The 10053-nt window shown below is 31.0% G+C and overlaps 2 protein-coding genes across 2 annotated transcripts in view; one reads left to right on the top strand and one right to left on the bottom strand.

The window, feature by feature from the left end:
• Positions 1 to 6134: 6134 nt before the first annotated feature.
• PMCH (pro-melanin concentrating hormone) lies at positions 6135 to 7544 on the top strand. Its single transcript, XM_017516823.2, has 3 exons — positions 6135 to 6456; positions 6825 to 7023; positions 7299 to 7544. Exons 1-3 carry the CDS (start codon positions 6217 to 6219, stop codon positions 7346 to 7348), a joined length of 489 nt encoding a protein of 162 aa, XP_017372312.1. The 5' UTR covers positions 6135 to 6216; the 3' UTR covers positions 7349 to 7544.
• LOC108294803 (PARP1 binding protein) overlaps positions 6458 to 10053 on the bottom strand; it is a 69846-nt gene continuing 66250 nt past the window's right edge. The window contains exons 10-11 of the mRNA XM_017516789.2: positions 8588 to 8723; positions 6458 to 8053 (exon numbers count right to left, since the gene is read on the bottom strand). Of these exons, the coding sequence (XP_017372278.1) occupies positions 7713 to 8053; positions 8588 to 8723 (477 nt within the window). The 3' untranslated portion in view covers positions 6458 to 7712. The remainder of the gene's footprint in view (positions 8054 to 8587; positions 8724 to 10053) is intronic.

Here is a 10053-nt window from a genome sequence, read left to right as displayed (position 1 = left end):
CCACTCCACAAAAGAAAATAGATGAATAGCTAACGAACAGATGAAATAGTGCTCAACATCATTAGTTATTAGGAAAATTTAATTAAAACATGGTATCACTACTCATCTATCAGAACGGCTAAAATTAAGACTGACAAAATCAAATGTTGGAGAGGATGTGGAGCCACCAAAGTTCTAATACAGTCTTTGTTGAAGTTTAAAATGGTACAATCAATTTAGAAAATAATCTAATAATTTTTAATAAAATTAAATATACATCTATCATATAACCTAGCAATTCCATTCCTATATATTTACCCAAGAGAAATAAAAACACATGTCCACAAAAAGACTTGTGCTAGAATGTAGAAAGTGTTATTCATAACAGCCAAAATCTGGATACAATTTGAATCCATCAACAGGAAAGCAGACAAATGGATTGTAGTATATTCATATAATAGTAATAAAAAAGGAAGGAACTACTGCTTCACATACATACAGATGAATGTCAAACATGCTGAATGAAAGACATCTACTGTATTTTTCCAAAATAGGCAAAACTAATTCACTGTGGAAAAAATTAGAACAGTGATTGCCTAAGAGCAGAGAGTTGGAATGAGGGGTGGTGGGACTGGGGAAAATGGTGGTACATGTAAATTGTAACAAGTAAGACATAATTTTCTGGAGTGATAGCAATGTCCTGTACCTTGATAGGAGTCTGAGTTTTATAAGCATACACATTTGTCAAAAAAATAGCAAATTTGCACACACTTAATGGTTTATGAATTTCACTTTCCGTAAATTTTACTTAAGAAAGAGCTGTAAACAACTATTAAATTCCAGTTAATAATATGTATGTTGAAGTATTTAGTGAAAAGTATACTGATATATGCAATATACTTTGAAATGCATTAGAAGAATCAGAAGATTAATAAAGGAATGGAGGGATAGAGGGACAGAAGTGAAATGTTAATGGTAAATTCTAGGTGAAAGTGTATGGGTTCTTTACTATAGAAATCAGAGCAGGAATTTTAAGTTTTCTTATATCTTTTGATAGCTTATGTAAGTGAGCAACCTTGGCTTTTACACTCATACAATTAGTCACTAAGAAATTCATGATTCTCAGTAAGCCAATGGCCAATTCACATTTAATTTCCTCGCAATATATACCAAAGATACGTTAATTGGAGCAAAGAGAGAATTTTAATAAAGTGACTTATAAATATATAGTGTTAGCAGTAATTCTACAGAAAATGAAGATCATATTTTATATAAGCCTTTGCCTTCACAAGGTTTACTGAACCACCCAAGCCCATCCGGCAATAGCTCTTCTCCAAAGTTCCCTTCTACTACTTGGGAACATTCCATTTTCAGCATCAATGAAAAAGAAATCTACTATGCTCCACTGCACATCACAGTAACCAATGTTCATTTTTAAAAAGTTATCATCAAAAAAATTGGAAACTATCTCCATAATTAAATAGTTATGGCAAAACCTCATAATGTTCAGGGGCTATGACAGTTTAAACAAAATAAAACATTAACTTTTCTAAACCGTCAAAATCATTTGGATTTAGTCCCAATTTTGAGTGACGATCAGCCAAACCATTCATCCAGTGGAAATTTAAAACAAAATACATAATTATTAATATTTCTTACCCTCCCAGAACAGCATCTAAGAAAAAAGATTTCCATTAACAAGGACTTTTACAGATTAAACAGGCACATCCAAACCAGGTTCAAACCACGGAAAACAAAGTAGGGCACAACTAACAACATTAAAAAGATAAGGAAGCTCTAAGGCCAAAGAAGTCAAGAGATGTCAGAGTCTTTTGTTTATAAATACACTCACAAAACATTTAATGAGAAAGATCTAAATACTCCCCAAGAAAATTAGCAGTTAAGGCTACCTCTGATAAAATACACTTCAGCGAAATGGACAAATTATACAATAACATAAATTCATAAAACAAACTAAAAAAGATAGAGAAGCTAAATGTTCCTACAGCTAAATCAATTCTTAATAACAACAAAAATCCTACCAAGAAAACACCAAGCCCAAAGTTTAACAAAAGATAATAGAAAAAAGAATAAATCTTGCCCCAAATGTATGAAATTAATACAACCTTAATATCAAACCAAAAGTCAATATAAAAAAGGGAAATTACAAATCAATCTTATTGATAATAAATGTAAAATCTACTAAATCAAATATGGCCAAATTGAATTCAATAAGTTAAAGGTTTCTTTCATGAACACATGGTTAGTTTAATATTAGAAAAAGCTGTTAATATTTCCAAAGACTGAAGGGAAAAATGATCTGGTCATCTCAATATATACAAAAAAAAAGCATTCAATAATATTCTACAACAATTCATGATATAAACTATAAGTAAGCCAGAAATAGAAGAGAACATCTGTACTTTACAACAAGTATCTATAAGAAACCTACAGCAAACATTATGCTCAGTGGTGAGGCATTAAAATCACTATCTACAAAATCAGCAGTCCTGCAAAGATGTCTGTTATCTCCATTTTCGGTATTTACTGGAGGTTTTGGTCAGTGTGTATGAACACACAAACAGACACACAGACACAAACACACAATATAGATGAACTTACCAGAAGTCAAGAGATAAATGCCATTATTTTATCATTTATATCAATTGTCTTTATATAAAATCCAAAAGAATCCATATATTTATAAACTATTAAAAAGAAAAAAAATTTTTTAAGAGTTTAGAAAGTTTTTTCTATTATCAAATCACTATGCAAAAGCCAAATGCACATGTGCATACTGGCAATAATGCTAGAAAGATCATTTTTTAAAAATAAAATTTATAACAACCAAAAATAAGAAATTTAATTAAATTATAAAGAATTGTAATTCCACCAACAAAAGTATGCAAGACCTTTATGAAGAAAATAAAATGTCATTAAAAGATTAAAGAAGAAAAAAAGATTAAAGAAGATCTAAGCAAATATAGAAAAATGCTACGCTCATAGATAATACATTACCTTCGGGAGGTCAGTTCTTCCCCAAAGTTAATCTATAAAACCAATGCAATTGTAGGTTGAGCATCCCAAATCTGAAAACCTTAAATCCAAAAATGCTCCAAAATGTGAAACTTGTTGAGCATGGACAAGATGCTAAAAAAGAAAAAGATTCATTGAAGCATTTCAGATTTCAGATTTTGGGATATTCAACCGATATAATTCAAATGTTTCAAATTCTGAAAAAAATCACAAATCCAAAAATAGGACCAAATACTTCTGGTCCTAATCATTTCAGATAAGGGGTACCTAACCTGAACCTTAATATCCTGTCAAGTATTCTTACAGAACTTGAAAAGCTGATTTTAAGATTTATATGGAAAAGAAATGACTAAGAATAGCTAAGGAACTGTTGTAAAAGAAAAACATTTGGGTGAGAAGGCTGGGGAATATGACCTACCAGATATTAAAAATTACTTAAAGTTATGTTAACACTGTAGATTTGGCTGTGGAATAAAACGTTCTGAAAGGAGGCCACACATATACAGAAATCTGATATACTGCAGAGATGGCACTGCAGATTAGTGGGGATACGATGAATTCTTCAAGAAATAGATAAGAACACTGGAAAAAGTAAAATTACATCTCTATCTTATACACAAAATTACAGATGAATTACAAACCTAAACATGAAAGTCAAAATATTTAAACTTACAGAAGAAAATATCTGAAAATATGTTAATAATCTAAGGATTGAGAAGAATTTCCAAAAAATATATTAAAAGTAGTTGCCTAGATGGTATTGCCTAGGTAATACCACTCAGGACAGAGGCATGGGCAAAGACTTCATGACTAAAACACCAAAAGCAATGGAAACAAAAGCCAAAATAGACAAATGGGATCTAATTAAACTAAAGAGCTTCTGAACAGCAAAAGAAACTATCATCAGAGTAAACAGACAACCTACAGAATGAGAGAAAATTTTTTCAGTCTATCCATCTGGGCTAATATCCAGAATCTACAAACAACTTAAACAAATTTATAAGAAAAAAACAAAAAGCCCCATCAAAAAGTCAGCAAAGCATATAAACAGACACTTCTCAAAAGAAGATATTTATTTATGCAGTCAACAAACATATGAAGAAAAGCTCGTCATTGCTGGTCATTAGAAAATGCAAATCAAAACCACAATGAGATGCCATCTCATGCCAGTTAAAATGGCAATCATTAAAAAGTAAGGAGACAACAGATGCTGGACAGGATGTGGAAAAATAGGAATGCTTTTACACAAAGTGTAAATTAGTTCGACCATTGTGGAAGACCAGTGTGGCGATTCCTCAGGGATCTAGAACTAGAAATACCATTTGACCCAGCAATCCCACTACTGTGTATACACCCAAATGAATATAAATCATTCTACTATAAAGACACATGCACACATATGTTTACTGCAGCACTGTTAACAATAGCAAAGACTTGAAATCAACCCAAATGCCCATCAATGACAGACTGAATAAAGAAAATGTGGCACATATACACCATGGAATACTATGTAGCCATAAAAAAGGATGAGTTTATGTTCTTTGCAGGGACATGGATGAAGCTGGAAACCATCATTCTCAGCAAACTAACACAGGAATAGAAAACTAAATACATGTTCTCACTCCTAAGTGGGAGTTGAACAATGAGAACACATGGACACAGGGAGGAGAACATCACACACTGGGGCCTGTTGGGGGGTGGAGGGCGGGGTAGGGGAGGGATAGCATTAGGAGAAATAACTAATGTAGATGACAGGTTGATGGGTCCAGCAAACCACCATGGCAAGTGCATACCTATGTAACAAACCTGTACGTTCTGCACATTACTTCAGAAATTAAAGTATTTTTTAAAAATGAATGCAAGCATCTTTCTCTCACACATACATACACAAAAAGTCGCTGCCATAAAGAAAAAAGAAAAAAAATGTGAACATTAAAATTAATCAGTCTGGTTCACCAAAAGACATAACAGAGGGGTTGAAAATACAAGTCACAAACTGAGAGAAAACACAATATAATGAAACTAATAATTAATATCCAGAATACGTAAAGAACACCCATAAATTAGAAAAAAAAAAACCCCAATAGGAAAATGGACAAAGCAAAAAACAAAACAAAACAAAACAAAACAAAAACTGTAAACATATGGGAAGGCACTTAACCTCTTTGGTAATTAGGAAAATACAAACAAAAGGATAATGAGATACCTAAGAGTCAGCTAGGACATGGAACAATGGGAATTCTCACACCCTGCTTATTGGGTGCACAAATCACTTACAACTATTTTGGAAAATATTTTGGCATTAGTAAACCTGAATACATACATACTCCATGACTCAGCAATTTCATACTGAGAAATATACTCTAGAAAAATTCTTATATATATGTACCAGAAGACATATAAAAGAATGTATTATCTTACTCATTGGGGTCAAAATTAGAAATTAACTCTGAAATGAAAAAAGTCATACAATATACACTCATCATCCAATATTAATGTTTATGGGGCACATAAATATTCTTTTCATGGACTTATTCATTAATTGCTAAATTCATTAATAAATATTATCCTTTTGTAAATGCAGAGTTAAAACACGCCTGACAGGTCAATTTTTGATATAGCATGAATAGCTTTTTGTTCACACTGACAGGCATATGTACTTTAATCACCAAACACTGTATCAAGTATTTATAAAAGAAAATCCTTTTTGAGGATTATTTCGGTTTAATCAGGATTAAAAGGAAATAAAACTTTATCCTTATCATCCTTGAGTGAAGTAACTTGAGTTTTAATATCTTTATTTAATCAGAAAATACACAGAGGGAAACAATAATAACATAGAGAGAGCCTGATGTCCTGTGGTCTTCCTTAATAACAACCCATTTTCAAGAGACTATAATCTACTCAACAGTAAGAATTCTACCAAGGATCTTAATCAGATTCTGAGAAAATTCACACTCAAAATAAACAATGTGCCACTAAAACCAAAACAATGTAGGTATTAGCAGCTGTATAAAAGATTAGCCTCAATCTGATGAGTCATTTCTAAGATAATGAAAAGCATAATTCTTTGAAGTGCTTTCTATTCAAGCTGGAAAATATATAAAGATATGGAATCATTTACCAAGCAGCCTGACTGAGAAATTTTTCATTTTCTTTCTTATTTGACTGTATGCAGACATCAAACTAAGAACGGCAAAAATGAATCTCTCTTCCTACATATTAATACTAACTTTTTCTTTGTTTTCTCAAGGTATTTTACTTTCAGCATCCAAGTCCATAAGAAATTTAGACGATGACATGGTATTTAATACATTCAGGTTGGGGAAAGCCTTTCAGAAGGAAGACACTGGAGAAAAATCAGTTATTGCTCCTTCCCTGGAACAATATAAAAACGATGAGAGCAGTTTCATGAACGAAGAGGAAAACAAAAATTTAAAGGTAAGTGGCAATGTGACTTGTCATTTATTTCAATGAAAATTTAAATGATTCTTACAAAACCTCTGAAAACTGATACTTTTATTAAAAAATGATACTTTTACAAACAGAAGTATATGCAAACAGTCACAATATGTATTAGACAACTGCCGATATTTCTTACACGCCAGGTAGTTCTTCCATCCTGGAGAACACCTCTTATCTAAAAGGTTTTTTTTTTTTCCTCCTATAAATTTGCATATAAGGTATTTTTAAAGAGTCAAAAACAGTATAGAGCATCTTTGAATTGATCAACAAGAATATTCTACAATTGTATTATAATTCCACTCCAAATACGATAGCTAAAAAACAAATCAACCTTCTCTTTACAGAACACAGGCTCCAAACATAATTTCTTAAATCATGGTCTGCCACTGAATCTGGCTATAAAACCTTATCTTGCACTAAAAGGATCTGTAGCTTTTCCAGCTGACAATGGAGTTCAGAATACTGAATCAACACAAGAAAAGAGAGAAATTGGGGATGAAGAAAACTCAGCTAAATTTCCTATAGGAAGGAGAGATTTTGACAGTGAGTAGTTTTTTCAAAATTCAATTCTTACACCCTACCACTATTAAACAGAACTCTGAGTTTAAGCGAACTTGGATGCAATCATAACAAAATCAAATAAGACCGTAGCTCAATTACACCTGCCAAAAATGTGGGATTAAAGAGCATGTAATTAGTTATTAACAGTTTGGTTTACTCAGAATTAGTTGTACTAGATCCATTCTTTTTTTTTTCTTAATAAATTTTGTGTGACAATTATAATCCTTTAAACAATTTAAACTTTCTTCTTTCTTCAGTGCTCAGATGTATGCTGGGAAGAGTCTACCGACCTTGTTGGCAAATCTGATACCTGTTGGTCCACATCATCTTTTCAGAAGAAAATAAAAGCATTTAATTGCCAATGGGAAGAAAAGCCTGTAATGCTACTATAACTTGTGTATTATGTTAAATGTCTGATTTAAAAGAAAGTAGTGTTAAGATATAACAGTAACTGAAATGATATGCTTTTTCTGTGCATTAAACTTTGTGAAAATTCTGCATAATTATGACTTATTAGTATTTTTGAACAATGCTTAACATACTAACCTTACATACACTCTAGACCAATACAATAAAGTATCATAATTTACACCTTGATCTCTTAAAAATTAAGCATGTCTTTGGTGAATGGCTTTATATATGCATAAACCTAAAGCATATAATACACAAACTTATAGTCTAAAAAACTGAGTTAACTTTGTCTGGCCAGGAATCAACTTGTCCTTGGCAGTACATTTATTGTTTTTTGCTACTTTAGCTAGTTTGCCATACAATTTCTTCTGTGAATCATTTGATTTCTTTGGCATTTTAACATTTTTATGTTGAGGTGGTTCATTTTCATTATCACAGAGAGTATTTTCACCATCCAAATCCACCTGTTTCCTTTTTGAGCTTTTATTTCCTGTCAGACTACTTGATTTTCCTGATACTTTTTCATTTTTACTTCTGTCCAGATGAACATTTCCAAAACTCATTCCAATTGTCGATCTTCCAACAGATGAATTTATACCCTCTGTTATGCAAGATAAAAAGAGGAAAAGAATCATATAATATTTAGTATTAATATTCATGAGAACTTTACAATAAACTTTAGAAATGGCTAAAGAATATTCAAATTTTTATTTTTAAAGTAAAATAATACTATAAATAATATAATTAACAAATATAGCTACATTACTATCCCACAACTTTTAAGTTTACCACAGCACCTCGTAGTTAACTTTGGCCAGTAATGAAATTGTCAGTGCTACCAAAATATTTGTTTGAATGCATGACATTTCATCCATAAACATACGCTACATATTACTTCTTAAATACATTTAGTTAAATCAAATTGTGTCCTATTCCTATCCATAAATTTGTATTTAGATTTAACTTTTTAAATAAACTGAGGTCTTTAAAAATATAAATCTTTCAGTCTTCAAAAGAAAAAAAAAATAAACCTTTACATTTCATAGTACTTTGCAAAAATAATCTAATTTTACTTAAAATTAATTAGTAGACTAGAATTAAATTGTTTTTTAATTGCACAAAAAAGATCAATTACCAGAAAGGTCATTTTCCATGTGAAGAACACACAAAGGCTTTGATGCTGCATTAATATTATTCCAATTACCCTTGCTTATCATGTTGTCATCTTTATAAGTACAAGCAAATTGGGATCTAATTAAGGTTTGCTTCATCTGGTAACAGAAATAAAAAAGAAAATACGCAATTTATTCACTATTTTATTTCTTCATCTAGATACATACACACTCTACAGTAATCAAGGTATAAAAATTTCCCTTAGAAATTTTTATTTATTACTCATTGTCATTACTCAATCGTTTACTAACCTATAACCTTTTATATTTCATAGTTTGCAAACTCATTCATTGCTATGGCTAGCATTTTTGTTCTTTACCATAAATACTAGCTTTATGTATATTTTTTATTTGTTTTGTAACAGTTATAAAACAATCAGTTTTAGACGCTTCATAGGGCTTTGTTACACACTCCTATGTCAGCACTGCTCTGGAGCATTTTACTGTAAGTAAAATAACAATACAGGTAATACACATAATCATAGAAAAATACAAGTTCTTCATCCTAAGAAGAACACAACTCTTTTGGAAAAATATAGCATATGGAATTCAAGAAATTAGGGAGGAAGAAATGCTAAGATGAAAAAAAGAACTAAGTGAGGTCAAAAGAATCGAAACCAGAAAACTAGCAAAGAAATAACTGCAAGATAAAACAAAATGATATTGGAAAGGCATTATTTCTTGAGTACTTAGGAAAACAACAAAGATGATTCAATATATCATTCTAGAAAGATCTGACCAAGTGACTTAATGGTCAGAAATTCAAAATATACTCTTGCATTTATCTACAAATATCAAATAGGAGGGCCTGACTTTCTACATAAATAGGAGAAAATTACAAAGATAAACTTAATTCTTGACCATTGAAAAGGATGCCAAAAAAAGCAGTTTTGGAAATGTATTCCACAAACATAAACCAGTGAGCTGTTGAGGGATAGAAATTAACTTTAGAACCAAGTAGCCTATATAAATAATGCCAGTTTCAACAATTACAGATGATGTGTAATATAGCATTCAGGTTTAATGGAGAGATTTCTCCAAATAGTTAGAAGTCTCCTGAAATCATTTTCTGAAATAGACAAAGTTTCAAATACATAATTCAATAAAGATGATTTCAATAATTCAAAAATTTAACATTTTGAGTATAACTATATTACCCTGATTATTACTTACAGAGTATTTATTGATACAGTCATGAAAGCTAAAACAGCATGGCTTTACATTATATATTCAGTAGTTATATATTATGTTATATATTGAGAGATCAGTGCATTAATCTACTCAGATGTTCATAAAGATAATGGCAGTGAAATCTACTATAGCTTAGAAAAAATTAGAATAATCTCCTGTCCAGCTGCTTCATAAAAGCAAGTTTTCTTAGGATGACAAATTTTCCATCTTTCTGATTAATGATGTCTGTGACAATCTC

This window comes from Cebus imitator, unplaced genomic scaffold, assembly GCF_001604975.1.
Source record: "Cebus imitator isolate Cc_AM_T3 unplaced genomic scaffold, Cebus_imitator-1.0 Scaffold18, whole genome shotgun sequence".
NCBI classification, from domain to species: domain Eukaryota; kingdom Metazoa; phylum Chordata; class Mammalia; order Primates; family Cebidae; genus Cebus; species Cebus imitator.
This window is presented reverse-complemented; position numbering and strand designations above follow the sequence as displayed.

What these genes read in the sequence shown, in the direction of transcription:
- PMCH (XM_017516823.2), top strand. Translation starts at nt 6,217, where the DNA reads ATGAATCTCTCTTCCTACATATTAATACTAACTTTTTCTTTGTTTTCT. An exon ending in AGGAAAACAAAAATTTAAAG is followed by an intron (nt 6,457 to 6,824) that starts GTAAGTGGCAAT and finishes TTCTCTTTACAG; the next exon opens with AACACAGGCTCCAAACATAA. An exon ending in AGGAAGGAGAGATTTTGACA is followed by an intron (nt 7,024 to 7,298) that starts GTGAGTAGTTTT and finishes TTCTTTCTTCAG; the next exon opens with TGCTCAGATGTATGCTGGGA.